The sequence below is a fragment of the Macaca nemestrina genome, chromosome 1 (genome assembly GCF_043159975.1).
Source record: "Macaca nemestrina isolate mMacNem1 chromosome 1, mMacNem.hap1, whole genome shotgun sequence".
NCBI lineage: Eukaryota > Metazoa > Chordata > Mammalia > Primates > Cercopithecidae > Macaca > Macaca nemestrina.
Genome location: NC_092125.1, coordinates 71,151,179 through 71,177,631, shown reverse-complemented (window position 1 = coordinate 71,177,631; position 26,453 = coordinate 71,151,179). Strand labels below are relative to the sequence as shown.

At 40.0% G+C, this 26,453-nt stretch overlaps 1 protein-coding gene across 10 annotated transcripts in view; it reads left to right on the top strand.

Moving 5' to 3' along the window:
* LOC105493537 (angel homolog 2) overlaps positions 1-26,453 on the top strand; it is a 43,527-nt gene that overhangs the window by 9,053 nt on the left and 8,021 nt on the right. The window contains exons 1-7 of one of the 10 annotated variants that reach the window (XM_011761252.2): positions 9,147-9,403; positions 14,186-14,436; positions 17,476-17,732; positions 18,736-18,805; positions 20,564-20,985; positions 25,130-25,256; positions 25,671-25,728. In XM_011761252.2, coding sequence (XP_011759554.1) covers positions 14,430-14,436; positions 17,476-17,732; positions 18,736-18,805; positions 20,564-20,985; positions 25,130-25,256; positions 25,671-25,728 — 941 coding nt within the window. In that variant the 5' untranslated portion in view covers positions 9,147-9,403; positions 14,186-14,429. The other 9 variants (XM_011761247.3, XM_011761249.3, XM_011761254.3 and 6 more) reach the window with 9 other exon arrangements.

Here is a 26,453-nt window from a genome sequence, read left to right as displayed (position 1 = left end):
ACTCGCCAAGAATAAGGAATCATAAAAGCAAGCAGAAATAAAACAAAAAAGGGTGATGCAGAAAAAATCAACAAAGAAATCCTGGAAATAAAAAAAACATAGCAATTGAAATAAATACTGAATAGACAAAATACAGTGTAGACTGGTCTCAGTTAAGGAAAAAATTAGTGAATTAGTAGAACTGAGGAATTCATCAAGGTCTTAGCATAGAGAGCATGAGAAGGAAGAGAGAAGGAGGAGAAATACTAAATGTATATCAAGCAGAATAAAGGATTAATAAATTGTGATTTGTATTTGGAATATAGTAGAGTAGTGAAAAATGAATTAACCAGAATTGCAGGTAAAAACATGGTTAAATCTTAAAACATAATGTTGAGACTGAAAAGCAAGTTGGAGAAAGATACAGAGTATGATACCATCTATATATAGTTCCAAAATATATTATATAAAATTATTATATATTGTCTATAATACACACATAAAAATATATAATGGCACACATGAGAATGAAAAGCACTAAATTTAGGATGGTAGTTTCATCTTGGGAGATGGAGCGAAAAGGGTTTGCAGATGGATGCCAAGGCTTCAACTGTATTTGTAATATTTTATGTCTTAAACTAGGTGTGGGGATAAATAAATAAATGAGTGAATGAATTTTGAATTTGCAAATGTCATTGGCGTCCATCTGGTATAGAGATAGAACTTTAATAGTATCTGGAAAGATTTTTTAAATTGGAATTTAACAAATTGCTAAGTGCTAGGCTCTTGTTAACGGTTTTTCTGTGCGGGAGAGGGAGCAGGGATGGGGTCTTACTTTGTCACCCAGGCTGGAGGGAAGTGGCATGATCATAGCTCACTGCAGCCTTGACCTCCCAGGCTCAAGTGATCCTCTTGCTTTAGACTCCTGAGTAGCTGGGACCACAGGTGTGCATCACCATGCTCAGCTAATTTTTATTTACTTTTTATTTTTTTAAAGACGGTCCTACTATGTTGCTCAGGCTCGTCTTGAACTCTCAACCTCCCAAAGTGCTGAGATTATAGGTGTGAAGCACTGCACCCAGCCTCTTGTTGTGCTATTAACTTGTGACTCCTGCCCTGTAGAAACTAATGAAGGCCTCATATAGGCATGTCAAAATAAAATGTTTCTTTTCTAGTCTGTTCTGGATTTTTCCTCCATCATAAACCTGGCTCTGCCTTGTCTCCTGAGTCAATCTGGATATTCTAGACCAGATAGCTGAAATGGTCACTCTCCTGCTCAGGGATCTGAAAAACAATCACTTTTCAGATAATTCTAAGGGTCTCTGCTATTTGCTGAAAAATTCATATGCTGAGTTTCATCCTCTGTCACATTTCAGTAGCTCTAGCCTTCTCTATTTCTAGTTGTACAGTCCTTAATGAGATTCCCTGTATCTCGGTCACACTCTGAAAGTACCTCCACTAGTGATTTATTTCTCAGGACGGGAGACACACTGACTTCATTCCGCTGTACCTCTCAATCCTCCTCTCTTTTCTGTAATCAGCTCTGGCAATACCAGTAGAAGAGAGGACAGTCTTACCTACTTTAGTTTTTGCCAGGGAGAACAACTTCCAGAGAGTGTCCAAGCTCTCTCCATTTCATAGAAATGTGAGTTCTGAAGTACTTCCATTTTCTTTCAAACCTCAGTCCTTCTGAGTGAGGTTTAACTCATACTTTTGCCATATTGGCTACCCACACCGCAGCCAATTCAAGTTCCTGAATCCCATCCGTAGTAGATGAATTTCCGTGTGATTGTCCAAAATACTTGCCTTCTCTTTAGCAGAGACCTTGGTCTCTGAGTTTTTTTTTGCCCACCCTTCTTCATTGTCTCAATCCCTGGCGAGGTATGCAGTTATGGTGGGATGGTATTCTAAAATCAATGTTTCTCCCTACCCATTTCTTATTAACATTACACTACTTCTAAAAAAGAAATCACCTTTCACTACAGATTGACCTTAATGATGTAAGCTTGAATTCTTTAAATATTTCTGAGTTAGTTTCTATATACCTTTCTTTCTCTTTCTTTCTTTCTCTCTCTCTCTCTCTCTCCCTCCTTCCCTCCCTCCCTCCCTCTCTCTCTCTCTCTCTCTCTCTCTCTCTCTCCCTCTCTCTCTCTCTCTCTCGCCCTCTTTTTTTAAGACGGAGTCTCACTCTCCTGCCTCGGCTGGAGTGCAGTGGCATGATTTTGGCTCACTGCAACATCCGCCTCCCAGGTTCAAGCAATTCTCCTGCTTCAGCCTCCTGAGTAGCTGGGCTACAGGTGCAAGCCACCACGCCTGGCTAATTTTTTGTATTTTTAGTAGAGACAGGGTTTCACCGTCTTAGCCAGGATGGTCTCGATCTCCCAACCTCGTGATCCGCCTACTTCGGCCTCCCGAAGTGTTGGGATTACAGGAGTGAGCCACCGCGCCCGGCCGTCTATTTTTCTTTAAAGTATATTACATTTGGAATGTCTTGATTTACTTATTTTCAGGTAATTTTAGAAATTAAATTTATATAAGTTTATAGAAATTAAATTTATATAAGCTTATTTATCTCTATAAGCCAATCAGAGCAGAGATCCTTTGACAAAAATAAACTAGATTTTAATTAGTAATACCTTACAGAGGCAAGACAATATCTTATACTCACATAGAGAGGTATAAAGATGTTTATAAATTACAGACACACAGACAGATATATGGAGAATTTACAGCTTCAATTCTACCATTTCAACCATGGGTCAAGAGTAAACACAGGAACACGAAAACTCACCAGACCAGATATTAATGAGCTGTTCTCCTTCCAATAGGCACAAAATTCTTGAATTGAACTCAAAATAGGCAAATAGACAAATAAATAAAAATAACATACCAGGTTTTCTGTTGTTTCTCACTCAACAGAAATTATATCTCTGTAAACCACTAGCCCTTTTATAGAGATCACCAAATGGTTAGACCATATAACCAAACTCTTAATCATTGCTCCCAACAGAGGGAAATAACTTATTGGCCATGTACAGGCATATCTCAAAGATATTGTGGGTTTGGTTCCAGACCACTGCAATAAAGCAAACATTGCGATAAAGTAAGTCATGCAAAATTTTTGGTTTCCAAGTGCATATAAAAGTTATGTTCACACTATACTGTAGTCTATTCAGTGTGCAATAATATCGTGTCTAAAAGCAAAGTATGTATCTTTTTTTTGTTTTTGAGACAGAGTTTCACTCTTGTTGCCTAGGCTGGAGTGCAATGGCAGGATCTGGGCTCACTGCAACCTCTGCCTCCCAAGTTCAAGCGATTCTTCTGTCTCAGCCTCCCGAGTAGCTGGGATTACAAGCGCATGCCACCACACCTGCTAATTTTTGTATTTTTAGTAGAGACAGGGTTTTATCATATTGGTCAAGCTGGTTTCGAACTCCTGACCTCAAGTGATCCACCCACTTTGGCCTCCCAAAATGCTGGGATTACAGGTGTGAACCACTGCGCCCGGCCTAAAGTATGTATCTTAATTAAAAAGTACTTTCCTGCTAAAAAATGCAAACGATCAACTAAGCCTTTAGCAAGCCATAATACTTTTTGCTGGTGGAGGGTCTTGCCTTTATGTTAATGGCTACTGACTGATCAGATTGGTGGTTGCTGAAGATTGGGATGGTTGTGGAATTTCTTAGAAAAAACTGAAGTTTGCTGCATAGATTGACTCTTTCTTTCGTGAAAGATGTCTCCATACATGTGATGCTGTTTGATAGCGTTCTATACACAGTAGAAAATGTCTTTCAAAATTGGAGTCAATTCTCTGAAATGCTCATTCCACTTTATCAACTAAGTTTATATAATATTCTAAACCCATTGTTGTCATTTCAACAATGTTCAGAGCATCTATACCAGGAGTAGCTGCTATTTTAAGAAACCACTTTCTTTGCTCATCCATAAGAAGTAACTTCTTATTTGTTCAAGTTTTATCATGAGATCATCGCAATCCAATCACCTCTTCAAGCTCTAATTCTAGTTATCTTGCTATTTCCACTACATCTGTTGTTATTTCTGCCACTGAAGTCTTGAACCCCTCAAAGCAAACCATGATGGCTGGAATCAACTTCTCTCAAGCTCCCGTTAATGTGGAAATTTTGACCTCCTTCCATGAATCAAAATGTTCTGAAAGGCATCTAACATGGTAAATCTTTTCCAGAAGATTTGTATCTAAATGGTGACTCCTTTCTAGAAGGTTTTAAATTTACTTTCTCCAGATCCTTCAGAGGAAACACTTCTGTGGCAGCTATAACCTTAGAAAATGTATTTCTTAAATAAGGGGACTTGAAAGTCAAAATTATTCCCTGATCCCATGGGCTGCAGAATGGATGTTGTGTTAGCAGGGATAAAATAACATTCAACTCAGAGCTCTTGGGTGACCAGATGCATTGTTAATGAGCAGTAACGTTTTGAAAAGAGTCTTTTTTTCTAAGCAGCGGGTCTCAAAAGCGTGCTTAAAATATTCAGTAGACCATGGTATAAACTGATGTGCTGTTGTCCACGCTTTGTCTTCCATTGATAGAGAACAGACAGAGTAGATTTAACAGAATTCTTCAGGGTCCTAGGATTTTCAGAATGATCAGTGAGCATTGGCTTCTAGTTAAAGTCACCAGCTGCATTAGCTCCTAACAAGAGAGTCAGCCTGTCCTTTGAAGCGTTGAAGCCAGGCATTGACTTCTTTCTAGCTATGAAAGTCCTAGATGGTATCTTCTTCCTACAGAGGCTGTTTCATCTGCACAGAAAATCTGTTGTTTATTGTAACCACCTTCATCAGTAATCAAAGCTAGATCTTCTAGATAACTTGCGGCAGCTTCTCCATCAGTACTTTCTGCTTCCCTATGCACCTTTATGTTATGGAGACAGATTCTTTCCTTAAACTTCATGAAGCAACTTCTGCTAACTTCCAACTTGTCTTCTGCAGCTTCCTCACGTCTCTCAGCCTTCATAGAATTGAAGAGAGTTGGGGCCTTACTCCGGATTAGGCTTTGATTTAAGGGAATATTGTAACTGGTATGATTTTCTATATAGACCACTCAGATTTTCTCTGTATCAGCAATAAGACTGTTTTGCTTTCTTATCATGCCTTCATACACTGGAGTAGCACTTTTAATTTCCTTCAAGAACTTTTCCTTTGCATTCACAATTTCATTAACTGTTTGGTGCAAGATGCCTGTCTTTGGACCTATCTCAGCTTTTGTCATCCCTTCATTCAGCTTAATAATTTCTAGCTTTTGATTTAAAGATGTGTAACTCTTCCTTTCACTTGAACACTTAGACACCATCATAGGGTTATTAATTGGCCTAATTTCAATATTTTGTAGGGGATATGGAGGCCTGAGGACAGGGAGAGAGACAGGGAATGGTTGGTCAGTCAGTAGAGCAGTTAGAACACACACAACATTTGTTAAGTTTGCCATCTTGAATGGGTGCAGTTTGTGGTGCCCCAAAACAATTACAATAGTAACATCAAAGACCACCGATCACAGATCACCATAATAGATATAAGAATGATGAAAATGTGTGAAATATGTGAGAATCACCAAAATGTTACACAGAGAAAGAAAGTGAGCACATGCTGCTGGAAAAATGGTTATCAATAGAATTGCAAAAGGGAGGGTTGCCACAAATCTTCGATTTGTGAAAAACAGAGTATCTGTGAAGCATAATAAAGTGAGGCACAATAAAACAAGGTATGCTTGTACAAACCAAAGAAAAACACACAATTAGTGGAGAAGAAAATAAAAATTAGGAAAACAAAGACTCAGCAACATTCTTTTGCAGTTTTAGATTTATCTCTGGCAGCAAGAAAATTGCCAGGATTCAGGCAACCCATGAAGTGTACTTTTCCAGTGATAAAATTCACCTGTCAGATGAATACATTGGGCATCTTGGTGGGAACTACTGAACTTTTAAAAGATAATTTGCAAAAAAAAAAAAAAAAAGTAAAATAATGACTCTCAAACAGATATAATACGAACACATCAGTCATTTTATTTTTATTTATTTATTTATTTATTTTCAAATGGAGTCTCACTCTGTTGCCCAAGCTGGAGTGCAGTGGTGCAATCTTGACTCACTGCAACCTCTGCCTCCCAGATTTAAGTGATTCTCATGCCTCAGCCTCCCAAGTAGCTGTGATTACAGGCATAAGCCACCATACCTGGCCAATTTTTGTCTATTTTTAGTAGAGACGGGGTTTCACCATGTTGGCCAGGCTGGTCTTGAACTCCTGACCTCAACTGATCCACCCGCCTCGGCCTCCCAAAGTGCTGGGATTACAGGTGTGAGCCTCTGCACCCAGCCATTTTATTTAACTCATTAAATAGGTGAACCAGACAGATGCTATCACCTGTTCAAAGGAGAATCCAAAGAGCAGACATGTTTACAGATCAGAAATATTGAACTTGCAAATGGTGCAAAACTGGCGTTTTTGTTGTTGTTTAATTTATTATTATTATTATTATTATTATTATTATTATTACTATTGCAATGGAGTCTTGCTCTGTCACCCAGGCTGGAGAGCAGTGGCACAATCTCAGCTCACTGCAATCCCCGTCTCCCGGGTTCAAGAGATTCTCCTGCCTCAGCCTCCTGAGTAGCTGAGATTACAGGCGCGCCACCACGCCTGCTAATTTTTGTATTTTTAGTAGAGACGGGATTTCACCATGTTGGTCAGGCTGGTCTCGAACTTCTGACCTCGAGATCCGCCCGCCTCAGCCTCCCAAAGTGCTAGGATTACAGGCGTGAGTCACTGCCTGCGGCCAAAACTGGCTTTTCCATAGAGGTGGAGAGTTCACCCCCCATCCGGGTAGAATTATTTCACAAGTCCATAGACAAGAATCATTTGCACTGCCATAAGCACCCTGCAAGTTAACTTTAATCTTTGCAATAGTCTAGGTCCAGATAAAGGCAAATATCTTTTAGGATCAGATAAACCCCCAAATTCCAACACTGCATGAAAAGGTATCTATTAATTTATTTTACGTATTTAAAAATGTTACTTATTTTAAAATGTTACATTGCTCCTTACCTTTTAGGATATGCTAAAGGAAAAAGTTTCTGGACATTCACAAGCCCTAAGTTCTGGCCCACTGTTAACCATTCATTCAAAATATTTTTACTAATATATAGTAAATATATATTATATTTTATTTCATATTCTATATATTAAATATATATTATAAAATATAATATATACTTAGCACAGCACTAGGTCAAGTAAATTTTGGAAATAATGAGTCATGGTCTTTCCTCAGAAGTTATTTACAATCTCATTATAGAGACAAGACATACAGTAAACTAGTCAATTAATTTAATGAACTACAAAATTGTGAGTACAACTAGAAAATAGGGCAGTATAAAACAGAAATACAGTCTTTCTCCCTTATTTGTGGATTCCATATTTGCAAATTTGCCTACTTGCTAAAATTTATCTGTAACCTCCATGTATTCTTGGACATGTACAGACCAGGGAAAATTTTTAATTGCCCAAAGTGCACATTCCCAGCTGAGGCTGAACAAGGCATCCTCTGCCTTCTTGTTTCAGCTCTCATACTATACCATAAACAGTGTCCCTTGTTGCCCGGGCTGGAGTGCAGTGACACTACATTGGCTCACTGCAGCCTCGCCCTCTCGGGCTAAAGTAATCCTCTCACCTCAAACTCTCGAGCCACCATACCCGGCTAATTTTTGTACTTTTAGTAGGGACGGGGTTTCGCCATGTTGTCCAGTGTGATCTTAAACTCCCCAGCTGAAACAATCCAGCCGCCTTGGCCTCCCAAATTGCTGGGATTACAGGCATAAGCCATCAGGACCAAGTGTCCTTTTCACATTCCATTTAGTGATACGTTTTTCACGTTTTTGTACTTTTTGTTGATGTCGCTGTTTAAAATGGTCCCCAAGCATTGTGCTGTATAGTGCTCCTAAGCACAAGAAGGCTGTCATGAGCCTTGCAGAGAAAATAGCAGTGTTAGGTAAGCTTTGTTGAGGTATGAATTATAATGCTGTTGACTGAGTTCAATGTTACTGAATCAACAATATATATTAAATAAGATGTCTTTAAGCGGAAACACATACATAACAAAACTGTGTATAAAGTTGATGAAAATGCGACCAGAGGCTTACTGGATCCTAATCCTGTATTTCCCTTAGGAGCAATGATTCAGTATTTACTAATTCAGTGTTTCCAGCAACGTTACAGAACCTAACTACTGTAAATAACAAGAATCAATTACATACTGAGGGAAAGGGTTTTTTCCAAATACACTTGATTTCCTTTTAAGCACCAGGGGTAAGAAAAGCCTTCCCAAGAAGCTACCACTGTTTCAAAGAGCCTATAAAAGCAGTGCTCCTGCCTTCTAGTATCCTTTTCCTCTCTACACTTTATTCTTTCTCGGTTTCTTTCTGTTTCTTGCGGGGTCTCCACTTAAATAATGTCTTCCAACAATCTACAGTCCTATACTACATTTAATAAAGGTGGACACACAGGACATACACGTACATTTTAAAGTGAGAGCTATGGCTGTGCTTCCGCAAAATTAATTGCAAAATTCTGTGGTACCTCAGTTCCATGGGCACCCAGAGGATGCGTTGTTCAGCCTCAGCTGGGAATCTGCAGTTTAGGCAATTAAAAATTTTCACTGCTGTGTACACGTTATTTCCTCAGCTAGTCCTGTTAAGCAAGTTTATTTCTGCCAGGCGCAGTAGCTCACTCCTGTAATCCCAGCACTTTGGGAGGCCGAGGTGGGTGGATCACTTGAGGTCAGGAGTTCGAGACCAGCCTAACCAACATGGTGCAACCCCGTCTCTACTAAAAATACAAAAATTAGCCGGGTGTGGTGGCTCATTCCTGTAATCCCAGCTACTTTTGGGTGGCCGAGGCAGCCAATCCGGGAGGCGGAGGTTGCAATGAGCCGATATCATGCCATTGCACTACAATCTGGGCGACAAGAGTGAAACTTCGTCTCAAAAAAAAAAAAGAAAGAAAGAAAGAAAAAGGAAAAAAAAGTTTATTTCATTCTGTTCCTTTAAGACGAAGGTCGGGTGTTTTGCCCTCTTCAGAAATGGTTGCTCGCGCTTCCCACGCTCTGCGCATGCTCTTTGGGCAGAATTCCGGGTTAAGGCATTCAGGGACTCTCACTGCGCAAGATGGAGAGTAGGCCGGCCGGCTGCGAGACTGCACCTCCCAGCATGCCTTGCAGCCGCGACTGGAGTCGGTACTTAGAGTGATGGGGTTCCCTAGGTACTTTAGGCCACCGCATCGGTTTAGAGATTGAGGTGGAACCCGGGGCCTGGGAACTGGACGCACGCGGAGGGCGAAGATGGAAGCCTGGCGCTGCGTGAGGAAGGGCTACGGCCACTGTGTGGTGGGAAGAGGCCGGTCAGTAGGGCTGGGTACTTGGAGGGAGGAGAGGGGGCGGGCGGCCTGAGGGCGCGGGCGGGCGTCCGGGACTAACCTGGGGCGGGGCGGGCTAGGGGAGGAAGGAAGAGGAAGAGGGTCTGGGCAATGGTGTATCCGGGACGAGCCTCCAGAGACCAAGAGGGATAGGTAAACCCGGCGCGCATCCACCCGCACGCTGGGCCAACGAAGTCTGGGGTCTTGGCGCGGAGTTCCTGGGCCGCTGGCCAGGCTTGCGCCGGTGGCTTTGGATCCCTGGCCCGCTTCCCCCCGCCCAGCCTCCAGAGCGGCCCTGGCCTGCTCCCCACACTCCGCAGCACCGTCCCGGGAGCCGAGCGTCGGCGGGGAGGCCGCCTCTCCGCAGTAGGTCTCGGCGTCCTGATGCCCTGGAGGCGCGCGTGTGGCACACGCCCAGGAGGGGCTTGATTTTTGTTGATGTGTTAGTGTCTCTCAAACTTTAGTCACTTGTATGTCATCCCTACTGTTATGGCCAAGTTCTTGTTCCACGTGTTTTATTTACTGGATATTTTTCTTTAAATTGACTCAGTTTTTTAAAAAAGCACTTCAGTAGGTGCGGCCCACATTAGCTTCGCCCTAAGCAGTGTCAGCAGTCTTGGATTTGATGTGCGATTATGTTTTTTCCTAATAAACTAACAAATATTTAGATATTACAATCAAGTAATTTAATTGTGTACTCTATGAAACGGACTCGTGTACCACCCACCACGCTTTGGAAACACAGCATGTATTATTGCATAAGTGATGGGGATTTGGTTTTAACTCCCATAGGCCTGGGACTTCATGGTAATTCAGTTCAACAATGTTTCCTGAGTACCAGCTGTTTGCCAGGCACTGTGCTAGGCACTTGTGAAGAGAACGGAATTAAAATGAATAAGACGGTTCTGGCCCTGAAGGAGCTTAACATCTTAAAAGAAAAACAAAAGTCTGAATAAATAACTGCAAATATAGAGAATAACTGTTGTAGTACAAGTATTGTATTTCAATACAGTGGCTTATTGGGATAGAGAATGCGTGGACCATGTGCCCAAATTCCTATGGCTTTCAGAGTTATCACAAAGCAGTGTAAGATACCCATGTTTTATGCCTTTAAAGATTTACAATTAAGTTGATTTTAGAGAACAACTAGGGAATACTTAAACTGTAAAAATATATAATAAAAATTTAAATGCTGTTAAAACGAAAATAACAGCGTATAAAGTTAAATAACAGTAAATGCGACTTAAACAAAATTCCCTTAGGAATGGGAGCGCACATTATTGATGCTGTGGTAGAAATGTGGCTGTTAAGAATTTTGGAGGAAAGAATAGAAGTCCTCAGAATCTTAACATTTTGCCAAAGTAGTGTAGTGAGAGGAACATGGTGCTTTATTAAGCGGAAATGTCTCCTGAGAGCCTGAGAGCAACATTATCTATTAAAAATGTTAGCGCCGCTTTGGAGATATTTTGGATGGTGGGTTAAATTGAAGCTGTTGGTTTGGAGTGTTGGTGCGTTCTTAGTAATCCCCATCGTCTTTCATTTCCCCCAAGGAGAATCATGCTTAAAAAAGAATGGAAAAATAAATTATCCACCCGTTGATTAGTAAGAGAAGTAGTTTTGTGAATTTATGAAGTTGTGGATAGGCTTTTGTTTTCCTAGCTTATACAGGTGTTTGGAAAAATCTGCCCTTGGTATAAAAAACTGTTCAGAAACTTGTTATCACTCCACGTGGGAGGAGAGATTTACTTTGATTGTAGTGTGGTAAGAGTTCCTTATTCGGTTTCAGTATAATATTTGTTGTGTATTTTATTTTCTCATTGAGTTTTTTAGGTGCTTGAAAGCTACTCAGAATATCATTTTGATAGTTGATTCATCTCTCAGTTGAACTATGTACGTTTTGAGGGGTATGTGGTGTTTTGGGAGCCTGGGAGGCATGCTGTGTTAAGTATTCAGAATACCATGAATGGTTTTTTAGGACGAGAGTCTTGAGATAGTGATGCTAATAGGTAAATCATGGGTGGTTTCCCCTTCATCCTTCACAGATTTAGAAGTCAGATTTTAAATATTAGACATTATCTTCCCTTGAGGAAATAGGCTTAGATTTTGTAAACTATAGCTGAACAAAAAGTGGTGCCTCAAGGAGTGTATTTATTTCTTTTAGATACCCCATGTTTCCCCATCACTCGAGGAGTCTGGGCAGAGACTGGACTACACCGTGGGAGAATCTACAAAGGTGTTGCTGGAACAGACATATTTCTAGTTGTATGAGGTGGCCTGGACATTACTATCAAGCTCCTTACCCATACTTCAGTAGTAGGCATTTTTCACTAAATTGGAGACCACCCTGTTTGTTTGAGTCTAGAACTCAGTTCCAGTACTGTAACTGGAGACCTGACAACCTGAGCCAGACATCTTTGATTCATCTCTCTAGTTACGTCATGAACGCTGAGGGAGATGAGCCTTCATCAAAACGAAGAAAACACCAAGGTAAAGGTGACATTTATCTTGGTGTAGAAATAGATACAAGTGATAGACTAAATTGAAACTTTCATATCTAATCCTTTAAACCTCCTAAGGTTTTAGAGGTATTTGGTGTTGATTTTTAGCCAGTAGTTTTATGTTAGAAAAAAATGAATTCTTGGCCGGGCGCGGTGGCTCACGCCTGTAATCCCAGCACTTTGGGAGGCCGAGGCGGGCGGATCACAAGGTCAGGAGATCGAGACCACGGTGAAACCCCATCTCTACTAAAAATACAAAAAATTAGCCGGGCCAGGTGGCGGGCACCTGTAGTCCCAGCTACTCAGGAGGCTGAGGCAGGAGAATGGCCTGAACCCGGGAGGCGGAGCTTGCGGTGAACCGAGATCACACCACTGCAATCCAGCCTGGGCTACAGAGCAAGACTCCGTCTCAAAAAAAAAAAAAAAAAAGAAAAAAGAAAAAAATGAATTCTTCCTTAAATGAAGTCTTTATTTTTATCTTCAACTAATTGTGTACTTCTGGCTGTAAAAATAGAAATGAGTCTACAGATAGAATAAGATTGGCAGAGAAAGGAGAAATAGATTACGAAAGTAAGTTTTATTTAAGGATAATTTTTATTTTTTTTTTTTATTTTTTTATTTTTTTATTTTTTGAGACGGAGTCTCGCTCCGTCGCCCAGGCTGGAGTGCAGTGGCGCGATCTCGGCTCACTGCAAGCTCCACCTCCCGGGTTCACGCCATTCTCCTGCCTCAGCCTCCCGAGTAGCTGGGACTACAGGCGCCCACAACCGCACCCGGCTAATTTTTTTTGTATTTTTAGTAGAGACGGGGTTTCACCGTGGTCTCGATCTCCTGACCTTGTGATCCGCCCGCCTTGGCCTCCCAAAGTGCTGGGATTACAGGCGTGAGCCACCGCGCCCGGCATATTTAAGGATAATTTTTAAATCCAATGTTTTTGAAACAAAAGCCCTTAGACTTCTTAGAAATTGATGGCTATATGCTTAGAAGTCTAAAGATCTAAAAAAATTTTAGTGTTTTCATTTTTAAGCCACCGTTTTTATGTAAGACAAAAGGACTCATAAATGGAAGCAACCATAAATGAAAGACATGGTCTTATAGGATAAGATTTTTGTTTATTAAATCTGTATATCTCAAATTGGGGTCCATAGATAAAATCTTGAGAGTTTGCCAGAAGTATTATCTTTTAGAAGGGGAACCACATCTTACTCCACTTTGAGAAACAGTTTTTAAAAATGTGTTAATTTACTTCTATTTTTTCATATTCTTTCTACTCTGAACAATTCACTAGACTCCCTCTGTGCTGCCAGTCTTGCCCTCACCACAACCCCATCTCCTGAAAGTATAAATGAGATGTCTAGGTAGAATTTGGATTTGGAATTGTCTTTCTTATTGAACCATAATTTTCAGTGAAGATAATTCCTCTGAAGATATTTGAGAGAAGGCTGTGTGGGTGTTAATGTTTAGGGAGCTGATATATAAGTTTGTCAAAGGAAGACATTCAAGGTGAGTCTCGTCTGGAAGTCAAAGCTAGAATTAGTGCTCTTCAGGTTCCCTCTGGTTTTGTTATCAGAAAGTAGTCTACAGGCTTTAGCTGGGTCCCAATCAACTTTGCTAAGCTAATATGCAAATAAATGTGTAACTTATTGCTACACAGTTACAAAGAACCTAGTCAGAAAAAACAAACACTTGTAGAAATTCTTAACTATCCAAAAGTGAAAATCTGTTTGTGTATAGTACTTAACCACAGCATAGGGAGATAAACAAGAAATATTTGAATGAATGAAAGGTGTATTTAGAGGCATTAAAATTAGGTTTCTGAAAACAATCCTAAGATCTGTAAATCTAGGGCTGTATGATGATACCAGATTGCTTTTCACTCATATAATTTGTTCATCAGGTCAGCACACTCCTCTTTTGTTTAGCCTCTTATAAATCTGGGGTGCTTTCAGATGGAGCTGTGGCATAGCTACATAAGCATTGATTGAGGAACCACTCCCTGCTTTCCTTTCTGCCCCACCACTAATTATGTGAACTTGGACAGCTTACTTAACCTCTTTGCTCCTTGATTTTTTCCTGTAAAATAATGCCTACTTGAAAGTCTGTTGAATGAAATGAGATACTGTATGTCAAAGTGCCTAACACACTGTTGGCTTCATAGTAGGTACTCAGAAAATTATGGTGTTGTTTTCCCTTAATGGATGGGGAATTACATTTACCTACTGATAAAGTTTGATTACAACCTGACTCTCTATATGTCCATTCTTCCTAGGTGTTGTGAATAAGGAAAATGCTCTTCGTTAAGCCATATTTGTGACTTCCGATATTTCACTAATACTTTTCAATCAAGAAAACAGCATTGCTAACTTGCCTATCACTTTAAAGTGGTATTTGAAGGATTTGTGTGATACAATTATGACTTTGTAATTAGGCACCCTAAAAACCCGATCAGGCCTATTGCTTACTTTCTTTGATTCATCTGTCTTCTCTGCTGTGATCACCTTGTTCCTCCTGATATGGAAGGTATATAAGCTTTTGTAGTGTGAATTTATGTTGTGAAGCATATGAAGGCAGAGACTATCCACTCTATCAGTGGTTTTCAAATTGTCTTCCATGGAACCCTCACATTTGAACACATTTCTGTAAGTTTATTAAAAGCAAATGTGGTCAGTATAAAATGTGTGTTCACCCCATCATCCCAGCCCCAGTCCCAGCATGCCAGGGATTGGTGTTACATGACATGAAAAGTAACGCAGAAGGGTTCTACAAGCTGTAGAAGTTTGAAAGCCACTGTATTAACCAGATAATCTAATGGTCCTGGTTGTTTACAAAATGGAACTGCAAAAAGAGTTGGTTACAAGCTTTAATGACCAGGACAATAAAAATCTTAATGCATTTATATGCCATTACATGTACATGTTTTATAAGGAATATGAATAAGGTTTTTAGACCTTAATTTTCATATTTTATATGGCAGTGACACCAGGGTAGTGCTCCATCTATGATGATAGCTTATATATTGTTTGCATGACTAGAACCCCTTCCATGTTGTATACATAAGAAGACTTTGATTTGGCTAAAACCATCATAGACAGTCTCCAGTTTATGAATGAATTGTGTTCTACACATGATCAGTTTTTTTTTGTTTTTTTTTTTTTTTGGAGAGGAAGTCTTGCTCTGTTGCCCAGGCTGGAGTGCAATGACGCGATCTCGGCTCACTGCAAGCTCCGCCTCCTGGGTTCACACCATTCTCCTGCCTCAGCTTCCCAAGTAGCTGGGACTACAGGTGCCTGCCACCACGCCCGGCTAAATTTTTGTACTTTTTTGGATACAGGGTTCCACCGTGTTAGCTAGGATGGTCTCGCTCTGCTGACCTTGTGATCTGCTCTCCCCGGCCTCCCAAAGTGCTGGGATTACAGGTGTGAGCCACCGTGCCCAGCCAATCAGTTCTGTTTTCCCTATAGAAGTTTTGTTACAAACCTGAGTGGCTCTGCAGAGCCTGTACAATTAGCCTTAGTTCTGAGCTATTGGGGGTAGGATTCCTATCTTCAGTGAATGATAGGGAATAGTTTCCTTTCCTGGGCATAGGATAGGCTCTAGGCAAAATTCTTCATTTGGTTTTGTTTCTTTCTATCTTTTTTTTTTTTTTTTTTGAGACGGAGTCTCATTCTTGTTGCCCAGGCTGGAGTGCAGTTGTGTGATCTTGGCTCACTGCAACCTCTGCTTCCCGGGTCACAGCGATTCTCCTGCTTCAGCCTCCTGAGTAGCTGGGATTACAGGCACAAGCCATCACGCCCGGCTAATTTTTGTATTTTTAGTAGAGACAGGGTTTCACCATGTTGGCTAGGCTGGTCTCGAACTCCTGACCTCAGGTGATCCACCCGCCTCAGCCTCCCAAAGTGCTGGGATTACAGGCGTGAGCCACTGTTCCCGGCCTAATCATACTTTAAAATGATTACTTCATTGGCGTTTTTACATAGCATATTGATATTTTGATTGTAAATATATTGTGCAGAAGATTTGCAAAAATATTTCACAGTCCTAACACTCAGAGATAACTACTCTTAAAAAAAGTGGTGTATTTCCTTTTAGTCTTTCTTTCACCCTCTGTATAAGTGTATAGGATTTTTTTTTTTTTTTTTTTTTTTTTGAGACGGAGTCTCGCTGTGTCTCCCAGGCTGGAGTGCAGTGGCGTGATCTTGGCTCACTGCAAGCTCCGCCTCCCGGGTTCACGCTATTCTCCCGCCTCAGCCTCCCAAGTAGCTGAGACTACAGGCGCCCGCCACCACGCCCGGCTAGTTTTTTGTATTTTTAGTAGAGACGGGGTTTCACCATGTTAGCCAGGATAGTCTCGATCTCCTGACCTCGTGATCCACCCGCCTCGGCCTCCCAAAGTGCTGGGATTACAGGCTTGAGCCACCGCGCCCGGCCGTGTATAGGATATTTTAACTTCAATTTAATTTTTGATTGGTGGAATTCTAGGCATTGTATTCCAGTGAAGTGAAAACCTTTGCAGGATAGAGGGAGATATTCTAGGACTGAAATTTTTTATATTATTTAATCATACTTAGAAGTCCATTTCCAAATCTGTTTTCCCATGTTCTTCCCATTTTTTGTTTTCTCTTTCTTTTGAGCTCATAAATTCTCTAAAAATTCCGTGTTTCTCTTCATGGTTTCCATGGCAATAAGAGCATCCTCTTTAATGATAGGATGTAGGAGGCAAGATCAAAGGTGAATACACAGACACACATCACACACGTGGTTATTTCTAAGTCAGGGACTGCCTATGATTGCAAAGTCTCATTTTTTTAATTCTCTTTTCATCACTTTTGCAGAATGCATGATGTGTTTGCAGAATATGAACTGTGACACATTTCTGGTTGTTGCATGCTAGGTTTGTTGGTTAGCCATCATTTAGTAGCATTCTGTAGCTATGTCATATTTAACTTTTTCTTTATTGTACATTTAAAAGATTTCTTTTGTTTATTTTGTTTGCATGTTCCACTTTAGTGTTTTAAACACTAAAACTTCTTCCATATATTGCCATGATATACGCTTCTTTCATGTTTAAACTAGAATTCTGAACTAAGGGTTGCTACTGGAATTTAGTTAATCATTTGATGATCTTATCCCACTAATAGGGAATAAAATACAGTGTAAAATCATCTTATTGAAAAGCCAACTTTGACATACAAATATGTTGTTATAGTTATAAAAGTGTCAATCACATCTGTGGCAGAGCCGCTTCTTAACTGTAGAGAAGTGAGAAACCACAACCTCCGTATAGTCTTAGCTTTATAAGCACGTATTCTCAGCCTCCAGAATGACTTGCAAGATTATTTTAAATCTGTTTTAAACCTGTTGGTCAGTCAGTATATTGTGTTACCACATTTTTACCAATTTGATAACAGTTCTAATTATTCAGTGCTATGTTGCCACTTCCTAGGGAAAAACATTCTATTCTTTGCTTATGGGAATTTTTAAGAGGCTGAAAAATACATGGGAAACTGTATGGTCTGCTTTTGATTAATTCCTTATATTTGTGCAATATATTTTTAACAGGCGTGATAAAGCGGAATTGGGAATATATATGTAGCCATGATAAAGAAAAAACGAAGATCCTAGGAGACAAAAATGTTGATCCTAAATGTGAAGACAGTGAGAACAAGTTTGACTTTTCAGTGATGTCCTATAATATACTTTCACAAGATTTACTGGAAGATAACTCTCACCTTTATAGACATTGCCGGCGGCCAGTATTACACTGGAGTTTTAGGTTTCCCAATATTCTGAAAGAAATTAAACACTTTGATGCAGACGTAAGTGCAAAATATTATTGAAATTCTTCACATAAGAAAAAGTTGGGGCCGGGCACAGTGGCTCATGCCTGTAATCCCAGCACTTTGGGAGGCTGAGACAGGCGAATCACCTGAGGTCGGTAGTTTGAGACCAGCCTGACCAACATGGAGAAACCCCGTCTCTACTAAAAAATACAATATTAGCCAGGCTTGGTGGCGCATGCCTGTAATCCCAGCTACTCAGGAGGCTGAGGCAGGAGAATCACTCGAACCCAGGAGGTGGAGGTTGCGGTGAGCTGACATTGCGCTATTGCACTCCAGCCTGGGCAACAAGAGTGAAACTCTGCCTCAAAAAAAAAAAAAAAGAAAAAGAAAAAGTTGGGTTACATGTTTCATTTGTGCATTTATGAACTAAATGGTTTTCTCCGTTTTGTTTGTGGGGTAAGAAAGGAATGTGTTTAAGAATAATGATGGAATAAGTCTTAATAAGGTATGACTTTCAGAGAGGCATTTGTTAGTGGTTGCTGGTGTGAATAATCATCTAACTTTTCAAAAAGGATCCAAAACGTTTTTAAGTATGGGTCAGTTTTGAGACAGAAACTGGCAGCATATTAAGTATTCAGTAAATATTAACTTTGATTTAAAGTTTCAGTAATTCATGCAAAAATGTCACCTACCTGATAGCATTCAAAGAAATCAGCCTCTTAAGACCTGATAGTACCAATGAACACGTAAAACCCGAAAAAATATTCTGACATGTAAGCTAAGAATATTTCCTTTAGAATATAATAATTTTGAGTACTAAGGGAGCTCCATGTGATTGAGGGCCAGAGTTTTGAGATTGATCAAAATTCGGAAACATTAATTTGGTAGATCTATAACAAGAAAAAAGGATGTCTTTTATTTCAATTATTATCAGGTGTGGAATTTTAGAAGCCAGCTTTTAGATATTTTAAGATAAAAGCACCAGGAAATTCATAGTTGCATCTCTGTGTTCTAATTCAAGCTATTTTTTTCTTCCAAGGTACTTTGTTTGCAAGAAGTTCAAGAAGATCATTATGGAGCAGAGATTAGGCCAAGTTTGGAATCACTGGGTACAGTGTAACTCTTTTTTTTTTTTTTTTTTTTTTTTCTTTTTTGAGACAGGGTCTCAGTCTGTCGCCCAAGCTGGAGTGCAGTGGCACAATCATGGCTCACTACAGCCTCAACCTCCTGGGCTCAAGTAATCCTCTCATGTCAGCTTCCTGAGTAGATGGGACTAGAGATGTGTGCCACAATGCCTGGCTAATTATTTAATTTTTTTTTATAGAGACAAGGCAATGTAACTTATATCTTAGCCAAATTTACTTTTGAAAATTCATGTGTCGTTAAGATATAACTTGCTAACAAAGATGTGTGGCATATTTTGGCTAAAAATCTTAATTTTAAAAAATTGATTTCAAAGAGTCAGGAAAAGGTTGAGGTACTCTCTGGAAACTTTTGTGTTGGAGTATAATTTTAATTCAAACAGAAAGATGTGTAAGAATCTCTTAGTAACTCCCTTTCCTAGGAGTTGTTCAATCCACCTCTAGACCTATTAGATTCTGAGCTCCATGAGGTCAGGGACCATTTTGTCTCTTTCATCATTATAATACCAGTGCCTACCAGTGTCTACCTAATGGATAGATGCCAAAAACCTGTTTGACAGATAAACACTTCTAGAAACAAGTTATCTGTGGTCCCACATACTTGAGAAATGTGCCTGCTTTGCATTCATTAATTTAGCAAAATTTTTTTTTTTTTTTTTGAGACAGACTCTCTCTCTGTTGCCTAGGCTGGAGTGTAGTGATGCAATCTTGGCTCACTGCAAGCTCCACCTCCCAGGTTCATGCCGTTCTCCTGCCTCAACCTCCCTAGTCGCTGGGACTGCAGGCGCCCGCCACCACGCCCAGCCAATTTTTTGTGTTTTTTAGTAGAAACAGGGTTTCACCGTGTTAGCCAGGATGGCCTTGATCTCGTGACCTCGTGATCCGCCTGCCTTGGCCTCCCAAAGTGCTGGGATTATAGGCGTGAGCCACCGCGCCCGGCCTTCATTCAGCAATTTTTTTTTCGAGTGTCTACTATATACCATGCACTATTCTAGGGAGTGAGGATATAGCACTGGGCAAAAAAGATGTAAAAAATTTCTCCCTCATCTGGAGTGTACCTTCTAGTGGAGAAAGGCTAACCAAATAAATAAGTAAATAGCATATTAAGTAATGATAGTTTTCTGGAGAAAAGCAGGAAAGTGGAATGGGAGAGGTTTCAGTTTTAAACAAAATGATCAGACAAGGTGACATTTGAACAAATATTTGAAGGTGAAGGAATAAGCTATGCTTAGAACATTCTAGGCAACAGAAATAGCAAGGGAAAGGCCCTGAGGTTGGAGTGTGTTAAGGCAAGTGAGGAGGCCAGCGAGGTTGGAATGAAGTGAGGGGGAAGGAGTTATAAGCAAAAAGATCAGGAATATAGGGTGGAGAGAGTGTGAGAATAGATTATTGAAAGTCTTTACTGTTATTGCCTTGACCAAGTTTTACTAGGATGGCAATGGGAGACTGATAATACACATTAGCATATCAAGGGCTGAAGTCTGCATATAAAGAGGCCTGTTAGACCCAGTGTCAAACGTTTTTTATTCCAATGTTTATTGACATCCTACATTACTAATAGACCCAGTGTCAAACGTTTTTTATTCCAATGTTTATTGACATCCTACATTACTAATGTTTTGCAGAATACAGTTTGGTAAACATTGTTCAGAAGTATCAGGTGAGCTGTGTTTTGACAAATATATAAAAGCAGTCATTTGTTTTAAATTCATTTGTTTCTTATAGGTTATCACTGTGAATATAAGATGCGGACAGGAAGGAAACCTGATGGCTGTGCTATTTGCTTCAAACATTCCAAATTTTCACTCTTGTCAGTGAACCCAGTGGAATTCTTCCGCCCTGATATTTCTCTGTTGGACAGAGACAATGTTGGATTAGTTTTACTCTTGCAGCCCAAAATTGCATGTGCTGCCTCTCCTGCGATCTGTGTAGCAAATACCCATCTGTTGTATAATCCAAGGCGAGGTGATATTAAGCTGACCCAATTGGCAATGCTACTGGCAGAGATTTCCAGTGTTGCCCACCAGAAAGATGGCAGCTTCTGCCCTATTGTTATGTGTGGTGACTTTAATTCTGTTCCTGGTTCTCCACTATATAGTTTTATAAAGGAAGGAAAATTGAATTATGAAGGACTTCCCATAGGAAAGGTAAGTGCTTGCTCCATTGTTAGTAGGAAGTGGACATAGTTGCTCTGCTCATGATAATGTGAAGATAGTCATTACATGGCTGCTTAAAAACCTTGGATGATCCAGTACCCTCACTTTATCAAACTGATTTTCCATGACTTCTTATTTTTATTTTTTTGAGATGGAGTCTCCCTCTGTCACCCAGGCTGGAGGCTGGAGTGCAGTGTCATGATCTCAGCGCACTGCCAAGTTCTGCCTCCCGGGTTCAAGTGATTCTCCTGCCTCAGCCTGCTAAGTAGCTGGGATTACAGGTGTGCGCCACCACACCTGGCTAATTTTTGTATTTTTAGTAGAGACAGGGTTTCAGCTTGTTGACCAGGCTGGTCTCGAACTCCTTACCTCATGATCCACCCGCTTCGGCCTTCCAAAGTGCTGGGATTACAAGCATGAGCCACTGTGCCCAGCCACGTCTAATAAATAATTATTTTCATTTGGTTGATTTTCATCTCTTTCATCTGTCTGTGGCAACATACTGCTTGGAGGAATTAACAGGCAGCAAAAAAAAAAAAAAAAGTATTGACAGACATGGATACTTCACAAATAAGTAACACAAGGTGGCAGGATAGAATTTGGAAAGCTGGATGTGGGCAAAATAGTAATTCAACATTTATTATAGAAGTTTCCCTTGTATAATAATAAATATTTTCTTTAGCTTAGCACAATTTAGCTCATGTAATTATTTTTATTGTGCTTTCCTTTCCTTACTTTAGATCATTTGATCTTCAGTATATTTACCAAAATAAGCTCTCCACCACTAGAGTTTTCAGTGATAGTTTAAAATTATTTATTTATCATTATTATTTTGAGATGGATGGAGTGTTGCTCTTTTGCCAGGCTGGAGTGCAAAGGTGTGATCTTGGCTCACTGCAACCTCTGCCTCCCAGTTTCAAGCAATTCTGCTGCCTCAGCCTCCCAAGTAGCTGGGACTACAGGCGTACGCCACCACACCTGGCTAATTTTTTATATTTTTAGTAGAGACGGGGTTTCACAGTGTTAGCCAGGATGGTCTCGAACTCCCAACCTCAGGTGATCTGGAGGTTCACCTCGGCCTCCCAAAGTGCTGGGATTACAGGCATGAGCCACCGTGCCCAGATAGTTTAAAATTTTATAAAAGTTAATCTCTGTTAGTACAGGTATACCTCATTTTATTGTGCTTTGCTTTATTGAGCTTCAACCATACTGCATTTTACAAAATTGAAGTTTCGTAGCAACCCTGCCTTAAACAGCTCTATCGGTGCCATTTTTCCAACAGCATGTGCTCAATTCCTGTCTCTGCCACATTTTGGTGACTCTTGCATTACTCAAACATTTTCATTATTATTACATCTGTTATGTTGATCCCAGATTAGTGATCTTCGATATTACTATTATAATGGTTTTGGGTGTTATGAACTGTACCCATATAAAATGATGAACTTAATTGATAAGTGTGTTTTGACTGGTCCACTAATCATCTCTCCCCCTCTACTTGGGCCTCTATATTCCCTGAAGCACAACAATATTGAAACTAGGCCAAGTAATGGCCCTGCAGCACTCTCTAAGTGGTCAAGTAAAAGGAAGACTCACATGTCTCACTTTGAATCAAAAGCTAGAATTGATTAAGCTTAGCAAGGAAGGCATTTTGAAAGCTGAGAGGCCAAAAGCTAGGCCTCTTGCACCAAACAGCAAAGTTGTGAATGCAAAGGAAAAGTTCTTGAAGGAAATTAGAAGTGCTACTCCAGTGTATGAAGGCATAATAAGAAAACAAAACAGCCTTATTGCTGATATGGAGAAAGCTTGAGTGGTCTGGATAGAAGATCAAACCAGCTACAGCATTCCCTTGAATCAAAGCCTAATCCTGAGCAAGGCACTAAGTCTCTTCAATTTTATGAAGGCTGAGAGAGATAAGGAGGCTGCAGAAAAGAAGTTGGAAGTTGACAGAGTTTAATTTGCGAGGTTGAAGGAATGAAGCCATCTCCATAACATAAAAGTGCAGGTAAAGCAACAAGTGCTGCTGATGTAGAAGCTACAGTGGGTTATCCAGAAGATCTAGCTAAGATCGTTGATGAAGGTGGCTACACTAAATAATAGTTTTTTTTTTTTTTTTGGAGACAGAGTCTCACACTATTGCCCAGGCTGGAGTGCAGTGACACAATCTCAGTTCACTACAACCTCCGCCTCTTGGGTTCAAGCGATTCTGCTTCAGCCTCCCAAGTAGCTGGGATTACAGGTGCATGCCTCCATGCCGGGCTAATTTTTAAATATTTTTTGGTAGAGATGGGGTTTCACCATGTTGCCCAGGCTGGTCTCGAACTCCTGGGCTCAAGCAGTCCTCCTGCCTCAGTCCCTCAAAGTGTTGGGATTACAGGTGTGAGCCACCGCACCTGGCCAACAATAGATTTTTAATGTGGATGAAACCACTTTCTGTTGCAAGAAGATGTCATGTAGGACGTTTCATAGCTAGAAAGAAGAAGTCAGTGCCTGGTTTCAAAGGACAGGCTGACTCTTTTGTTAGGAGCTAATGTAGCTTGTTATTTAAAGTCAGCGTTGGTCAACCATTCTGAAAATCCTAGGGCACTTAAAAATTATGCTAAATCCACTCTACCTCTGCTCTATCAATGGAAAAACAAAGCTTGGGGATGACAGTGCATCTGTTAATGGCATAGAATATTTTAAGCACACTGCCGAGACCACTACTCAGAAAAACAGATTCCTTTCCAAAGATTACTGTTCATTCACAAGGCACCTGGTCACCCAAGAGCTCTGATGAAGATGTACAAGGAAATGAGTGTTGTTTCATGCCTGCTAACACGGCATCCATTCTGCAGCCGGAATCAAGGAGTAATTTTGTATCTACGGGTCTCCTTATTTAAGAAATACATTTCATAGGCTATAGCTGCCATAGAAGTGATTTCTCTGATGGATCTGGGGAAAGTAAATTGAAAACCTGGAAAGGATTCAGCAGCCTAAATGCTATTCAGAACATTCGTGATTCATGGGAGGAAGTCAAAATATAACCATTAAAAGGAGTTTGGTAGAAGTTGATTCCAACCCCCCATGAATGACTGAGGGGTTAAAGACTTCAGTGGAGGAAGTAACTGTAGATGTGGTGGAAGTAGCAAGAGAACTAGAATTACTAGAATTAGAAGTGGAGCCTGAAGAATTAACTGAATTGTTTCAATCTCATGATAAAACTTAAATAGATGAGGAGTTGCTTCTTATAGATGAGCAGAGTATTTTCTTGAGATGCAATCTATTCCTGGTGAAGATGCTGTGAACATTGCTGAAATGACAACAAAGGATTTTAAATGTTACGTAAATTTAGTTGATAAAACATTGGCAAGGTTTCCAATTTTGAAAAAAGTTCTACCATGGATAAAGTGCTGCCAAACAGCATCACGTGCTACAGAAAAATCTTTTATGAAAGGAAGCATCAGTGGCTGCAGCAAATTTCACTGTTGTCTTATTTTTAAGAAATTGCCACAGCCAACCCCAACCTTAAGCAACCATCACCCTGATCAGCCAGCAGCCATTATTATCTAGGCAAGACCCTCCACCCGTAAAAAGATGATGACTCACTGAAGGCTCAGATGATTGTTAGGATATTTTAACAATAAAGTATTTTTAAATTAAGGTATGTATTTTCTTAGGCATAATGCTATTGCACACTTAATAAACTACAGTATAGTATAAACACAATTTATATGCACTGGGAAACAAAAAATTATGTGACTTGCTTTATTGAGATACTCACTTTATTGTGGTGGCCTGGAACCAAACCTGCGGTATCTCTGAGCATGCCTGTATTTGATACAATAGGAACTATATTGCTGGTAGTAAAAAAAGGATGAGTAGTATTAGTCCAAAGCGATAGATCATTTGTATGTCCAAACTAAAGAAAAACATGTATGGGAAAAAGATTGTCATTTTTATGTAAATGATAAGTGCTTTCTGAATTGTATTTGAAGAAAAGAAGATTTTATAAGGCCAAAGAATCACTTAATATAATGAATAAAGGGTAATAATTTACCACTTTTGGATTACCTTTTATTTAAGACCTAAACTTTTCAATTCATAAACTATTTAAAATATTTTCACTTAAGATACCTGTTGAAATTTTGTTTAGGTATCTGGCCAGGAACAGTCTTCACGGGGACAAAGAATTTTATCTATTCCAATTTGGCCCCCAAACCTAGGTATCTCACAGAACTGTGTGTATGAGGTACAGCAGGTACCAAAAGTAGAAAAGACAGGTAAGTGTTTGTAATACATTTTGGCAGTCTGCTGGGTAATCATGTTCCCTTTGAAGACATAAAATTTAAGTTTTTAAAAAGATAAAATCCCAGGGATGAATATTCATGTATAAAAATATATAGTTATTGATTCTTTTTCTTAAGACCTCTAAATTTACCTTTTTAAAGTTGAACTTCCAGAATTATCTGTGCATGATTTACTTGCATGTTGCTTTGGAATTGTTTGCATTTTTTTATTTTTCCGAATTCTGGAGGCCATCAAAATATATAGATTCCAGAATGAAACATGTAACTAGGCATCTTTCTAACCTAGATAAGTCTTAAATATTGTTTCTGGAGTAAGATGATGGTATTAAGGCAAACTAGAACAAAACTATATTAATAAAATTAATATATTTTCCTCTATTCTTACAGACAGTGATCTGACACAAACACAACTGAAGCAAACAGAGGTCCTAGTGACAGCTGAAAAGTGAGTTCTGGAAAGTAAAAGGATACATTTGCTAACTTTAGTTGAATAAAAAACTCATTTCTCAAAAATCACTTGGATAAAAAAATTAAGGTGATAATATTCCATGCTGGTGAAGAGTGCCGGCCCTTAAGTCAAATAGGCCTGAGTTCCAGTCCTGACTCTGCTGTGTTTTATTTATTTATTTTTTTTTTGAGACGGAGTCTCGCTCTGTCGCCCAGGCTGGAGTTCAGTGGCCGGATCTCAGCTCACTGCAAGCTCCGCCTCCCGGGTTCACGCCATTCTCCGGCCTCAGCCTCCCAAGTAGCTGGGACTACAGGCGCCCACCACCTCGCCCGGCTAGTTTTTTGTATTTCTTAATAGAGACGGGGTTTCACCGTGTTAGCCAGGATGGTTTCGATCTCCTGACCTCGTGATCCGCCCGTCTCGGCCTCCCAAAGTGCTGGGATTACAGGCTTGAGCCACCGCGCCCGGCCGACTCTGCTGTGTTTTAACTGAATAATTTTAAGCAAGAAACTTAACATCTCTGAGGTTCAGTTTCTTTGTCTGTAGTTCGGGTTGTTGTGAGGATTAGATGAGACAAAGCATATAAAGCACAATGTTTGAAACATAGTTAAGTGCCTAGGTAGTATTAGGAAGGGAAACAGCTTGTTTGTGGACCTGGACCAGCTCAACTACTCTTTGAAATTCACATACTTAAACAAAGGTCAAGATCACAGAAACATATC